Here is a 13,503-nt window from a genome sequence, read left to right as displayed (position 1 = left end):
CGCAGGCGCCGTGGCGCGTTTACAGGACAAACAATCTATTAGCCGCGGTTCAGAATCGCGTCCGTGGCCTTCACCCGCGTCTGCGACGGCACGCGGATCGGCGGCACGTCGTGCGGCGCCGGCGTCGTCTGGTGGTGGCGGTGCTGGTCGACCTTGTAGAACCACTCGCGCTCCTCGTCGTACTGGTACACGGCCCAGTCCACGCCGTAGGGCTTGGGCTCGAGCACCCACAGCGTGTTGAGCGGCACGTCCAGGTCCGCGATGGCCCGCCGGCCCAGGTTCATAAAGTACGCCAGCAGCACGCGCGCCACCACGCGGTGTCCAATCAGCAGCACGTGGTCCTGCATGCGCTCGACCTCGGTGATGACCGGGCGCAGCCGGTTGATCACGTCCAGGTAGCTCTCGCCGCCAACGCCGGGGTAGCGGTACGAGATCTTGTCGGCCGTGCGCGCAGCAAACTCGGCCGGGTACTTGCGCTTGATCTCGTCGTACGTCATGCCGTCGTACAGGCCGGTGCCCAGCTCGTTGAGCATGCGCATCTGCTTGATGTCGTACGCGTCCTCGTCAAAGTACTTGGCGGTCTCGATCGAGCGGTTGAGCATGGACGTCCAGACGCAGAAGTTGGGCTCGTGCGGCTCGCCGTTCGGCGTGACCGGCATCGAGTGCGGCCGGTGCGGCAGCCGCGGGCGCCGCGCCACGGCCTCCAGCTGCCGCCGGCGGAACTCGGCGCGCTGGTGGCTGATGAACTTGGCCAGCGCGGCCGAGTACCGCACGCCCTTGGGGCTCAGGGACGCGTCGCCGCCCAGCCGGCCCTTGACGTTGTCCTCGCTCTCGCCGTGGCGGGTGATCCAGATCTGGCGCTCGGCCAGGTTGAAGTTGAGTAGGAAAAATACGGCTTGACCAGCAAGAAACCCCTGCGTATTATATGCGACTACCTTGCGTCCAACGTTGATCATCTTGACGTACTGGAAGCCGTCCATGGCCTCCTCCTCCTCGGCAATGGTCTCGTACGTCTTTTCGTAGTTGTGCACGCGCATGCGGAAGTCGGCCAGGGCGACGTCGGGGTCGTGGCCCTTGTAGTCGGGGCCGGAGAGCTTGAGCCGGATGTTCTGCTCGAGCAGCTCCTTGTCGTCGCAGACCGACTCGAGGAAGAGCACCTTGAGCTCGCCGTTGGACCGGTCGTTGACGCGGTTGAGCACCGACAGCCGCCGCCGCACGGTCGAGTTGGTCGCGTCCAGGATGCCGATCGACCCGTTCTCCTTGAGCACCCAGTCCAGCAGCTCGTCCAGCGTCTGCAGCGCCCAGTGCTCGCGCAGCGCCGCCGTCTCGACGTTGTCGGGCTCGAAGAACGACGCCGGGTGCGACGTGTCCGACTCGAGGTCCACCGGCGGCGGCGTGCGCAGGCCCTTGGCCGCGCCCAGCACCGGCGAGTCCGGCAGCGGGTGGCTCGCCGGGCCGACCTTGTGGTGCGACTGCCGCCGCGTGTTGCCCACGTTGAAGATCTTGGTCTCGTGCTGGAGCCAGTTCAGGTACCGCGCCAGCTTCTTGGTGATGTAGCTCTTGCCGCGCGCCGGCAGCCCGACCATCACGATCACCAGCTTGGACCCCACGTCCCGCGCCGCGATCGTGCCGTCGGGCGACACCCGCGACCGCGTCAGCCCGGGCACGTCCAGCGTCGTCGCGTGCCGCGAGTACTCCATCGGCGGCACCGCGCCGGCCTCCTGCGCGCCCAGCCGCGGCGAGTTCTGGCTCGACGCGAACGGCGTGTCCGTCAGCGCCATGCTCTTGTTGCGCAGCGGCCGCGGCGCCGGCTCCGACGACTCGGACAGGCTGCGCTCCGGCAGCAGCGGCAGCGCCGTGAACCCCGGCGTCGACGTCCCGCTGCCGGGCCCGCTCGCGGGGCTGTTGAGCGCGGCCCCGCGCGCGCCGCGCATCCCGATCTCGGCTCCGCCGCCGTGGCCCGCCCGCTCGCCGCCTCCCGCGGCCTCTGTCGCCCGCGTCGGGCCTGCCGGCCCTGCCGGCATGTCCGTGGCGCTCGCCACCGCTCTAGGCAGCGTGCGCGCTGCCACCCTGCGCTTCTGACTTGTGCAATCCGCGGCGGTCCCCCTGCCGCGTCTGTCTGTGCCGGTCTTGTCCGGCTGTGCGTGCGCTGTGCGGGTGCGCTGTGTGCGCGCTCCGATTCCACCTGTCGAAAAAATCGCAAAAAAGGATTTCCAATTTCTGTGATGTCTAATTTTATGGTGTTGTGTTTCGCCGCGCCGCCAAGCGCCCTCGGCCGCGCCGGCCGGCGGCAGACGCCGGCGTTGCCGGTCGGCCTGGCCGTGCTGCGGCCTGCGCCGCGGGCGCTGCGGGGCCGCGCCCGCGGACGGTGCGCTGGCGCGGCGCGGCGCCGCGCAGGGTCGTATCCCGCCCCGACCCGGGTCGCCTGTCCCGCCGCCGTTGTGACCCGGCCCGTGTGACGGCCCTACCCGTCGGCTGGCCCATGCGTGGATCACATATGACGCCGCCGTAGGTCACCGGTCACATCTGCAGGTCCTGGCCCCGCGTCCGCGGCCATTGGCCTGGTCCGCGTCATAGCACCGCCACCGCCTCGTGTTACGTTGTTGGGGCTTCAGGGGGCGCCCACGTTGCTGCCCTGGTTGGCCTGCCGTTGGCGCCGCCCCCCACGTGCCGGTCCCATCACCAGACGGCTGCGCGCCGGACGTTTCTGGCCGGCCCGCGCTCAGGCACGGCTGCCAGCCCCGCTGCGCGGTCCGCGTACTGGCGGCTGTACGCCACGATGGTGGCGCACTCGGTGCCCAACGCCACGCCGCCTAAACACACAAACGCGTGCTCTCGTTTGGCAGCCACCTCGCTTGGTCTGCAGCCACCACGACTCGTCCGCTGTGGCTGCTGCGCGCGGCCTGCGGCAGGCCGTGGGCGGCGGGCCGGTGGGGGCGGGCCTATGACGGGACCTGCCAGCGGCGTGCCTGGACGAGGAGCTGCCGGGCGCACGGCCCCGATTGCCTGCGTACGATGCGCGCACTGAGCATATAGCCGCACGTGTCGTCGGCGGTGACGGTCGAGGGCGGCGCCCCGGGCCGGCGCCCGGAGAACTGCATTCGACGGAGCCGCTGTCGGAGCGGTGGACGGAGTCGCGCGGCTCGTCGAGAACAGCGGTCTTGCGGGCAGGGCACGTCTGCCGAAGGCAGCCACCCTCGACGGAGTCGCCGCCGGAGGCTCGGGCGGCTATGCGCCACTGTGGTCGCGGCGAGCCTCCGGCGGCGACTCCGTCGAGGGTCGCTGCCCTGCGGGCAGGTGTGCGCGCCTGGATACCTGGCCGCAGCGCAGCTGCTCGACGAGGTCGCTGCGGAGGCTCCGCCAGAGGCTGGGAGCCCCCAGCCTTCATACGTCCATATAGCCGCACGAGCCCGCGCGGCACACCATATACCCGCAGACCTCGCTGGGGTGCCGGCGGAGGCGCTCCGCGCAACCGCCACCCTCAGCGGATTGCCGCCGACGCTCGTTCGTGTCTCGGCGGCGGCGGCGCCTCGCGGTGCGTCGGCAATCGGCGGCGTCGGCTACGGGCGTATCGCGCCGACCGGGCGGTGCGGGTCTGAAGCAGGCGGGTGGGCCGTCGGTGACACGCGGAGATCGCCCTGTATGTGGAACATGATCGTCGGGCCCAGGCTGTTTGCGTCATGCTAGCGCGGCAGGCGCGTAGGGCCGTAACCCCGCAGGTGGCCCACCGCCGCAGACCAGGTGCGCCTGAGCCGGCGGGCGTTTCGGGCCAAGCCTCGGCCGAGTCGACCATTGTGTCGGCGACTCAGGCTGTGCCACACTCCGAGCCACAGACCCGATTGGGCAGGTGACACAAGCAACGCCGGGTGCGACAGTCAGCCGCCGTGCAGCTTGGCGCGGTGGCGAGCGGGCGCACCATTGGCCAGCGGCGGCTCGCGCGACGCGCGGGCTGATCGAACGGGGCCACATTCGGCCGAGCGTACGGACGCAGGAGTGCCCGAGCGCGAGCCGCACGCACTGCGGCGCTAGCGCACGGCTGTGGCACACGGCGGTGGCACACGGCACGGCCGCAGACCGCGGCGGCCGGCACCGGGCCGCTGCAGCCAGCAGCGCCCGCCACAGCCGTGCGCCGTGCGTGATGCAGCGGGCTAAGCCTGCTTGGCGCACCTCGGCGAACACCGGCGTCGGGCGATTTGGGCGCCACCTGCGCGCAGGCGCCATGGCGGAGGGCGGCGCCACGCGGCGGCCGGGCAGCGGCCGCGGCGACAGTGGACGGGAGAGCGGCACAAGCCGCAGACTGGGCGGCGCGCCCGATAGTGATTAAGGTTTAATTCGCAGGCTTATCGTGCCGCACATGGTGCCTGCATGAGACATGCTAGCCAGTTGCGCGCTAGCGGGGACGCACAGAGCCCGGCGTCCATCGCAGCGGCCGGGCCCCGCGGCGTGGGGCCAGGCCATGGCCCGCGGCCGCCGAGGCCCGCCCGCCGCGCCGCCGTGGCCGAGTGGCCGGCCGGCGGCAGCGGCAGCGGCTCCGTGCGCCCGCGCCGGGCCGGGCCGGGCGACTCGTCCAGGGTCCCGGCGCCGCAGAGCGGGCACGATAGCACCCGCCCAATGCGGCTACGAGCGCACGGCGCCGGCGCGGCAGGAGCACCGGCGCCGCGGCGCCAGACGTTTCGGGCGCGCGCGCGCGCCGGCCGGCCGACAGGCCGCGCGCGCCATGCCGATAGCAGCCCGTCCGGGCTAGGCGTGTATGAACCGTGCGCGCGCCGCCATTGTCTCTCCCCGGGCCGTTATCGTGCCGCGGGCGTCGCAGGCCGGGCAGGCTGGCGGGGCGCATAAATAGGCGCGCGCCGCCCGGCTGAGAATGTACGTATCGCCCGCTTTCGCCCGCTCAGCCGTTTCGTTCGCCATGGCTACCTTTGACGACGGGTCGTCCCACGAAAAGCGCTCGCCGCCGCTGGCGGCGACGCTGTCCGCCCAGGAGAAGCAGATAGGCTCGGTCGAGGTCGTGCCGTTCGACGTCAACACGCATGTCACGGACGGCGTGCAGCGCAAGATGCGCCAGCGCCACGTGCAGATGATTGCGCTGGCCGGCACGCTCGGGACGGGTCTGTTCCTGGCCTCGGGCAAGGCGTAAGTAGAGCCCGCAGCGGCGCTGACGGCAGCATCACGCACGCAGGCCCGGCCGGCGCGCTGATCGCGTACCTGCTCGTCGGCTCGATCGTGTGGGCCATGGTGCAGTCCCTCGGCGAGATGATGTGCTACGCGCCCATCTCGGGCGGCTACGTGCACTACGCCGAGCGGTTCATCCACCCCTCGGTCGGCTTCTCGCTCGGGTACATGCAGTGGTACTCGTCCGCGATCTCGCTGCCGACCGAGATCATCTCGGCGTCGGTCATCATCGGCTTCTGGGACGACAAGATGGCGACGGCGAGCCACACCGGCGGCTACATCGCCGCGCTGCTCATCCTGTGCTGCTCGATCAACTTCTTCGGCGTGCGCTGGTTCGGCGAGACCGAGTTTGTGTTTGCGCTCATCAAGATCGCGCTGATCCTGGGCCTGATCATCGTCGGGCTCGTGATCGACCTCGGCGGCGGCCCCGACCACGACCGCATCGGCTTCCGGTACTGGAAGAACCCGGGCGCGTTCGCGGCGTACCCCGTCCCCGGCGACGTCGGCAAGTTCACGGGCTGGTTCACGACGCTGCTGCAGGCCGCGTTCTCGTTCTCCGGCGTCGAGGGCCTGGCCATGACGTGCGCCGAGGTCCAGAACCCGCGCAAGAACATGCAGAGCGCGGCCAAGAAGATCTTCTGGCGTATCCTGTTCTTCTACGTCTGCGGCATCATGATCGTCGGCATGCTCGTGCCGTACAACGACCAGCACCTGCTCAACTCGACCGGCAGCGGCGCCGCGCAGTCGCCGTTTGTGATCGCCATCAACCGCGCGGGCATCAAGGTCCTGCCGTCGATCATCAACGCCGGCGTGCTGACCTCGGCCTTCTCCGCCGCCGACTCGATCCTCTACAACGCGTCGCGGCTGCTGTACGGCCTGGCCGTGCGCGGCCAGGCCCCGGCCGTCTTCGCCAAGACCACCAAGAACGGCCTGCCGCTGCCCGCGCTCTGCACGTGCGTGCTCTTCTCGGGCCTGGCCTTCATGCAGCTCTCCAGCGGCGCCCAGACCGCGCTCAACTGGCTGTCCAACCTGACCTCGATCTCGACCTTCATCCTCTGGGGCACCATCTGCTGGTCGTTCCTGCGCTTCAAGGCCGCCTGCGAGGCCCAGGGCATCAAGCGCGCCGACACCAAGTTCCTGTACTGCCGCTGGCAGCCGCTGCCGGCGTACTGGGCCATCTTCTGGTGCATCATCGTCATCATCTTCAACGGCTACCAGGTCTTCATCCACGGCGGCTGGAACACGAGCGACTTCATCATCGCCTACATCAACATCCCGATCGTCATCGTGCTCTTTCTGGGGCACTGGCTGTGGACCGGCCGCCCCGGCTTCTACAAGGGCTACGAGGTCGACCTGCACAGCAACATCCCCGGCCCGGAGATCGACGTGGACCCGGCGCCGCCGACGACCAAGATCGGCAAGTTCTTCCACTGGCTGCTGTAGTTGTCTGTATTCTGTTTAATGCACGGCCCTGGCCCGTTTCACGATCGACGCGTTGCGCGATGACGCGCGCAAACCGCCCGGCGGCGCCGGCCCGTAGACAAAATGCGCGAACAGAGACCTGGGACGGCGCGGGCGCGGACGCGGCGCGCGATTGGCAAGCCGGTGCGCGAGGGCCCGCAGGCGAGCGCGGGCGCGGCGGCGGCGGCGGTGCGGCGGTGCGCGGAGGAGACCGTGTCGCGCGAGGGCACGACGACACCGCGGACGGCGACGGCGACGCCGCTGGTGACGGCGGCGACGACGCCGGCGACGACGCCGCCGCCGCACGGGCCGGACGCCACCGATGAGCGCGCACGGGCCGCGTGTGGCGCGGGCGGTGGCGCCGCCGCGCCGCCAGCCGCAGCGGCTGGCGGCGCCAAGGCGTCGGCGCGCTCCACCACCTTGGCGCCCGGTGCCAGCAGCGCGGACGGCGCCAGCAGCACGGACGGCGCCGGCAGCGCGGCCGGCGCCAGCAGCGCGGACGGCCGCGGCACGGTCCACGTCGACGACTTTCTCGGGCTCACGTTCCAGAGCCACGACAGCAGCTCGGATGAGTCGGACGCGTCGTCGGTCGTGTCGCGCGAGGACTTTGGGTACTACGACGACGAGGTGTTCTGAGCCGCACGGCGTGCGGCGCTCAATTTCATTATCTGCTCTATGCATGCTCCTCGGCCGTCAGCGCCGCGTTGAACTCGGCCACCGTCTTGGCCACCGGGAACGCCTCCAGCGGCGTCTCGGTCCACAGCACCTGCTGCGCAATGCCCTGGTAGATCAGCGCCTCGGTGCCGTACAGCACCGGCCAGCCCTCGGCCTTGGCCAGCTTGTAGAACGCGGTCTCGAGCACGGGGTGGTAGCACATCTCGAGCACGAAGCCTTTCTCGGGCTTGGCCATGAACGCCGCCACGATCTCGTTCGCGAGCACCTCGCCCGGCTCGACCGGGACCACGAACGGCACCGTACCGACCACGAGCGCCGGCGCGGCCGCGGCCGCGGCCTCGGCCACCGACCCGACGTAGACCAGCTCGAGCCCGTCCAGCTTGGCAAAGTCCGCCACGAGCACGTCCACCTCGTGCTTGTACCGGTTGACGACCAGGATGCGCCGCACGCCGAGCCACTTCCACAGCGCGTAGATCGCCGAGCGCGCGGCACCGCCGGCGCCGATGATCAGGCCTGGCCGGCCCGCCGCCGCCTCGACCACACCCGGGAAGTTCTGCAGGAACGACTCGCGCACGCCGATGCAGTCCGTGTTGGTGCCGATGTACCGCCGGCGGCCGGCCGCGTCCAGCCGGACGAAGACCGTGTTAATTGCGCCGATGGCGCGGCCCTCCTCGGTCACGTCGTCGACCTCGGCCATGAACTTGACCTTGTGCGGCATCGTCACGGCCGACCCGATGCAGTCCGGCGCCCGCAGGCGCTCGACAAACGCGGCCGTGTCGACCGACTCAAAGAGCGAGTACGTCCACGCGACGCCCATGTCCCGGAAGAGCCCGTTCTGGAGCCCGGGCGCACGCGAGTGCGAGATCGGATGCCCAAACAGATACGTCTTGAGCTCACTGGCGCGGCCCAGCGCCGGCAGCGGCGACGTGCCGTACTTGTACGACAGCTCGAGTGTCGACAGCTCTGATTGCGCCATGATTGTGCCTGACGAGCGAGTGCGCGGGAGCTTTTTAAACCGGGGCGGTGGTCCTTGCGTCGGCAATGAGCTTAGCCGCGAAGACTTTTCTGCAGGGTTTGGGCCCCCGCCGCGCCGTTGGCGGCGGTTATGGCCAGTGCCGGCGGGCCGGGTGGGCCGGGGGCGGGCCGGGGGCGGTCCGGACGGGCCCGGCGGCTGCAGGCGGCCGCGGCGCGCGACACGCGGTGCGCCGCACGCCGTGCGGCGCGCGCGACCGGCCAGCCGCGCGACGTGCGGCTCACCGGCGTGCGGCTCGTGCGGCTCAGTAGCCCTAGCCCCACACGTGTTCGCTTGCCGAGGTTCCTGCCCTGAGACCCAAATCCCGCGCCGTGCCCTGGTGCCTGACCAGCTGCAGCTCAGCTGCATCCCGTCCGCCCACTGGGCAGCACGGCCGCCCGCATGCCTGCTGCGCGGTCGCCCCGCCGTGCCTCTAGACCGCGCGCTGTCTCGGTCGCTGCGCCCGTTGGGGCTACCCGCGCCGGCGGCACACACCACCATGCACCGAACGGGCTGCACTGGGCAGATCGCGCTGGGCTGCCGGCTGCCGGCTCGCGCCAATCCCTGCCCATATCGGCAACAAACGCGATCAGACGCCTCGGGCGCCACGGCCGTCAGTGCCCGGACCACTTGGCGGCCCGCTGCTGCGGTCAGCCCCACGGTAGTCAGCCGCGTGCCGGCTATCGCGACCTACTTCCTGGCCAGCTTGAGCCCCGCACACCGGCGCCTACCCCTCCGAACACGGCATCGCGCGGCTGCGGCGGGCGAGCGCGTTGGGCAAGCCAGTCCGATGACCAGTGTTACATAATCGCGCCACTGACCCCTACGGGCCGCTAGCATCGAGAATTTACAGCGCTAATGCCGTCCCACGGCCACTAGTCCACTAGCAGCCACCGGCTGCCATGTGTAATACTCTAGTGCGCACTGGGTACCACTAACCCACCCGGTAGTACCACCGGAGCCCTCAGTGACTGCAGGCCAGGGCGAGCCACTGCCGGCTTCCGGCGACGACTACAACTAGCCAGTGGACCGGAGCCCCTCTGGTCCATTGAGCGACCGCGCGGCCGACGTGGCTTGCGCAATGCCCCAGGTCCAGTGCCGTCGCCCGGCCCGCCGCCACAGCTGCCCGGTAGATCCGGCCCACGTTGCCGGCGCAGGCTGCGGCTCCCGCAGGCGGACAGATAACTGGCCGCGAGGGGTGCCCTTACCCCAATACCCAGTTGCCCGTACGCTGCAGCCGCTGACGCGGCTGCAGCCAGCGTCGTGCCCTGCCGCGCGCCACGACCGCCTCGTGCGCCACCCCCCAAGCGACTGACCACCGAGAAGCTCATGTCCGCTCCTGCTCAATGGGACATGCCGCCGGGTTCGCGTCAGCCCGTCCACGCGGCAATCGCCGCTACTAGCGGTGCCTGTCGGTGCCTAGCCGGACGTGTCTTAATGTGTGCGCCAGCCGGCCGGCCCCAGCTGTGCGCGCTGCGAAGGGCAAGACCAGCGCCGTTTGCTAGCGACGCAGTGCAGCCAGATTGAGTTTTGCTACCGGTGTTTGATGCCAAAGGGACGGCGTTTGTCCCGAACAGGATGGCGTGTTCCATGCGCACGGCCGCGCATGCGACGTGCGTGTTGTCAAGACGGCACGTAGTGGGCAGCGTGGTCGCCCGGCGCCAGCGCAGGCACCGCACGCAGCGCGCGCGGCCGACGCGGCCGGCGCGGCCGGCGCGGTCACGGTGCCTGGTGGACCGCGCGATGCGCGGCCACCGCGGGCGTGGGCGCGGTGGGCGCGGCCAGCGCCGCACACGCTCGCCGCCCACTTTGGTGCAGTTCCAAGTTGATGGCATCCGGCGCCATCCATATGGTTCCGCCGCACTACCACCGCGTCCTGCGCAGCCTGCAGACTCGTGCATAGAGCTGCACGGTCCCGTCACGGTGGTGCCTGGCTGCGGGTCTCGCGGACTGGGTCGGCGCCGACCTGGCAGGACCACGTGACGTGAGCCGCACGCGGGTGCGCGGCGCGAAAGCGGGCACCCGAACGTCCTCGCTGCGTGTACGGGCGCCGGTGTCCAGCAGCCAGCATTGGGGCCCCCTGCGCCGGCCGGCTGGGCAGAAAGCCCGGTGCCGCGCGGCTGGGGTCTCAGCGCGACTGCGCCGTGCGGTTCGCGCCGCCGCCGTGGCTCAGCCGGCCGCAGCGGCCGCGCCGCCCACCCTGTGTGGGCGGCCGCCGTGCCTGGGGCGGACGCCGGCCAAGGCGGCGTACGTAGTGGTTGGCGACCGGTGGTGGCGCAGTGGGCGCTGAGCCTCTTGCTGGCAGGCCGCCCGCTATATTCGTGCAGCGGGCTGTGCGCGCTATATAAGGCTGTGTTCCCGGTAAACGCTGCAGTGGTCTGTACGTGCGGTCATCAACGCCTGCGAGCAGTGCGCCCTCCACGGTCCAGGGTCTGGAATGCACTCTCCGGCCCCTCTCGTGCCCTATCCGTACGCGGCCGGCGGACCTGTGGCGGTGCCCCCCCGCGCAGACAGCGTCCGTGGGATCAAGCGGCGGCCGAGCGATGACCACAGCTCGGACGGCCGGCGGCCTTCGGCAGCGCCGGTCCACCGCGGTGCGACCAAGCCCACGCCGGCGCTGGTCCGCGCCGACTTTGACGAGCTGTCCACGCTCGGCACCGGATCGTTTGCGCAGGTCGTGCTGGTGCGGCCACGACGGACGCCGGCCGACGTCTACGCGCTCAAAATCATGGCCAAGTCACACGTTGTGCGCAAGCGGCAGCAGAGCCACGCCATCAGCGAGCGCGCGACCATGCTGCGGGCGACGAGCCTGCGCGCGCCATTCGTCACCCGTCTGCTCACGACGTTCCAGGACACCGAGAACCTCTACCTGGTCATGGAATACGTCCCTGGCGGCGATCTGTTTGGCCACCTGCGGCGGTACCGGCGCTTCAGCCCGGCTGTCGCGCGCTTCTACGCGGCCGAGATCCTGCTCGGACTGACGTTTTTGCACTGCCACGGCGTGGTCTTCCGCGACCTCAAGCCCGAGAACCTGCTTATCAACCAGCGAGGGCATGTGCGGCTGGCCGATTTTGGCTTTGCCAAGCAGCTCGGCACCAAACTTGACGAGCGCACCTACACGCTGTGCGGCACGCCGGAGTACATTGCGCCAGAGGTCATCGACGTGCGCCATCCGGGCTACGGTTTTGCGGTCGACTACTGGTCCTTTGGCGTGCTCCTCTACGAGATGCTGTCCGGCTACCCACCGTTCCGCGGCCGGTCGCCCTTCCAGATCTACATGCAGATCCAGCGCGGCCGGTTCTCGTTCCCACCGGCGGCGGGCCCGTACGACCGCTTCCCGGACGCCGCACGCGACCTGCTGGAGCACAACCTGCTGGTGCCGGCGTACGGCCGGGCGGGGTACCGGCACGAGCCGCGCGGCCACCGCTGCTTGGTACCGATGCCGTTTGCCTGCCCGCCGGACCGGTGCGCGTGCTCGCTGCTGGGTGCGCCGTTCTTTGACTGTGTCGACTGGACGGCGCTGCTGCGGGAGGACGCGGTCGGGCCGCTGTCTATCTCGCTGTCGTCGTCAGACGACACGCGGTACTTCCAGTCCGAGAGCGAGTCCGAGAGCGAGAGCGAGTCCGAGAGCGAGTCCGAGAGCGAGTCCGAGAGCGGGTCACGGACCGGGTCGTGGACTGGGTCGCGGACCCGGTCACGGTCGCGGACCCGGTCCGTGCGCTCCTCGCGCGGCTCGGCCATCTCCCCGCCGGCCACCAGCGGCCGCGCGTCGTCGGACGTTGTCATGGTCACGCCCGAGCCCGTCGATCCTCCTGTCCCCACACCCGCGTCCACGCCGCCGTTTGACGTCGCCGGTGACCCGCCGGGCGACGCCGGCGACTTCAAAAGTTTCGACGATGCATTTATTGGGTTTTGACAGCATGGCCATGGTTTTGTTGTTTTTGTGTCTTTGGCGTCAGGGATTTTCTTATTAATCGCGGAATCGGATAACATATGTCATATAGCCACATCTAAATTACACCAAAACGAGTTGAACGAGCATGGGAAACACATATCATACACCAGAATTACATTACACGGGTGGTGTCGCGCGGCAGGGCCCGGCGCTGCTGGCGCGCCGCTCACGACTTTGCCTCGGCGGCCACCGCGGGCGCGCCGTCGCCCAGACCGGCGAACGCGTTGTTGGCGTCGGCGTAGGCCGAGGGCGAGCCCGACGAGACCGACGAGCCCTCATCCTCGGCCGCGTCGGCCTCGAGCGCCTCGTTGAGGGCGGCGGCGGCGGCGACCGCGGCAACGTCGTCCGCGCGCTCGGGCGACGGGCTGTCGTCGCGCGCGCTGATCGCAACGCTGCCGGTCGAGGTGCGGCGCTGCTTGGCCGGCCGGCCCTCCTCCTCCTCCTCGTCCGAGTCGCCGCCCTTGTTCCACTCGGTCGGCTGCACGGCCTCGGCGCACTTGTCGCAGTGGTCGATGAACACGCGCGAGCTAGCAAACATCTTCTGGCAGATCCGGCACCAGCCGGCGTCCGAGTCCTTGAGCTGCACAAAGTGCACCAGCCGTAGGTGCCGCTTGAGCACGTCCAGGCGGTTGAACGCTCCGCCGTTGCGGTGGCACGTGGGGTCCGTCCGCCAGTACGGGCAGTGGAAGCTGGGCGTATAGTGCGAGCGCAGGTGCCGCCGCTGGTCCGAGTGCCGGGCAAACGTCCACTTGCAGCCGTCGTGGCCGCACGGGTACGGCTTCGGCGAGCCCGAGGGCGAGTCGTCCTCGCCAGCCTGGCGCTTGCGCTCGCGCTTCACGTCGTCGTCAATCATCGACGTCGGCGTGGCGGCCTCGTCCGTGCCCGAGTCACCCGCGCCGCCGTCGGCGTCCTCGCCCGCGTCGCCGTCGTACATGGGGATGGCCACGCCGTCGCGCTGGCCGTTGTCGCTGCTCGACAGCAGGTTCGCAATCGAGACCATGCTGCGCGCGCCCCGGCGGTCCTTGTAGCCTGCTCGGTCAGATCACTGTCCAATTGCGCCCGCGCGCGCAATTGCACGCCCGGCCCGGCTGTCCTTACCCGCCTTGCCGCCCTTCTTGGCCGGCACCTCCAGCTCGGCGTCGTCCTCATCCTCGCTCGCGCTGTCGACGTCTTCGTCGGCAGCCGGCGCCGGAACCGCCGCGGCGCCGTTGGCCTTGCCGGCCTCCCG

The 13,503-nt window shown here is 70.1% G+C and overlaps 7 protein-coding genes across 7 annotated transcripts; 3 read left to right on the top strand and 4 right to left on the bottom strand.

The window, feature by feature from the left end:
• Nucleotides 1–18: 18 nt before the first annotated feature.
• On the bottom strand, nt 19–2,280 carry V1510DRAFT_409901 (6-phosphofructo-2-kinase-domain-containing protein). Its single transcript, XM_066932633.1, has one exon. It carries the CDS (start codon nt 2,022–2,024, stop codon nt 39–41), a length of 1,986 nt encoding a protein of 661 aa, XP_066791398.1. The 5' UTR covers nt 2,025–2,280; the 3' UTR covers nt 19–38.
• A 323-nt stretch (nt 2,281–2,603) lies between these two features.
• Nucleotides 2,604–3,515, bottom strand: V1510DRAFT_164708 (uncharacterized protein). The gene has a single exon (XM_066930374.1). It carries the CDS (start codon nt 3,386–3,388, stop codon nt 2,723–2,725), a length of 666 nt encoding a protein of 221 aa, XP_066791397.1. The 5' UTR covers nt 3,389–3,515; the 3' UTR covers nt 2,604–2,722.
• Nucleotides 3,516–5,056: 1,541 nt separating this feature from the next.
• On the top strand, nt 5,057–6,615 carry V1510DRAFT_424618 (amino acid permease/ SLC12A domain-containing protein; the record flags this gene model as incomplete). The annotated part of the gene is made up of 2 exons (XM_066935106.1): nt 5,057–5,133; nt 5,166–6,615. 2 exons carry the CDS (start codon nt 5,057–5,059, stop codon nt 6,613–6,615), a joined length of 1,527 nt encoding a protein of 508 aa, XP_066791396.1.
• A 102-nt stretch (nt 6,616–6,717) lies between these two features.
• V1510DRAFT_400714 (uncharacterized protein) lies at nt 6,718–7,269 on the top strand (the record flags this gene model as incomplete). The annotated part of the gene is made up of 1 exon (XM_066931972.1): nt 6,718–7,269. The coding sequence occupies one exon, from the start codon at nt 6,718–6,720 to the stop codon at nt 7,267–7,269; it is 552 nt and encodes a 183-aa protein (XP_066791395.1).
• On the bottom strand, nt 7,262–8,436 carry V1510DRAFT_427882 (Aminoacid dehydrogenase-like protein). The gene has a single exon (XM_066935232.1). The coding sequence runs from the start codon at nt 8,282–8,284 to the stop codon at nt 7,307–7,309; it is 978 nt and encodes a 325-aa protein (XP_066791394.1). The 5' UTR covers nt 8,285–8,436; the 3' UTR covers nt 7,262–7,306.
• Nucleotides 8,437–10,678: 2,242 nt separating this feature from the next.
• Nucleotides 10,679–12,388, top strand: V1510DRAFT_409894 (kinase-like domain-containing protein). The gene has a single exon (XM_066932632.1). It carries the CDS (start codon nt 10,758–10,760, stop codon nt 12,234–12,236), a length of 1,479 nt encoding a protein of 492 aa, XP_066791393.1. The 5' UTR covers nt 10,679–10,757; the 3' UTR covers nt 12,237–12,388.
• Nucleotides 12,247–13,371, bottom strand: V1510DRAFT_409892 (uncharacterized protein). Its single transcript, XM_066932631.1, has one exon. The coding sequence runs from the start codon at nt 13,273–13,275 to the stop codon at nt 12,442–12,444; it is 834 nt and encodes a 277-aa protein (XP_066791392.1). The 5' UTR covers nt 13,276–13,371; the 3' UTR covers nt 12,247–12,441.
• Between the last annotated feature and the right edge of the window lie 132 nt (nt 13,372–13,503).

Source organism: Dipodascopsis tothii, assembly GCF_038497935.1.
Source record: "Dipodascopsis tothii strain CBS 759.85 unplaced genomic scaffold V1510scaffold_2, whole genome shotgun sequence".
NCBI classification, from domain to species: domain Eukaryota; kingdom Fungi; phylum Ascomycota; class Lipomycetes; order Lipomycetales; family Lipomycetaceae; genus Neoaidaea; species Neoaidaea tothii.
The sequence above is the reverse complement of the archived record's forward strand: the minus strand, read 5'-3'. Positions and strand labels throughout refer to the sequence as shown.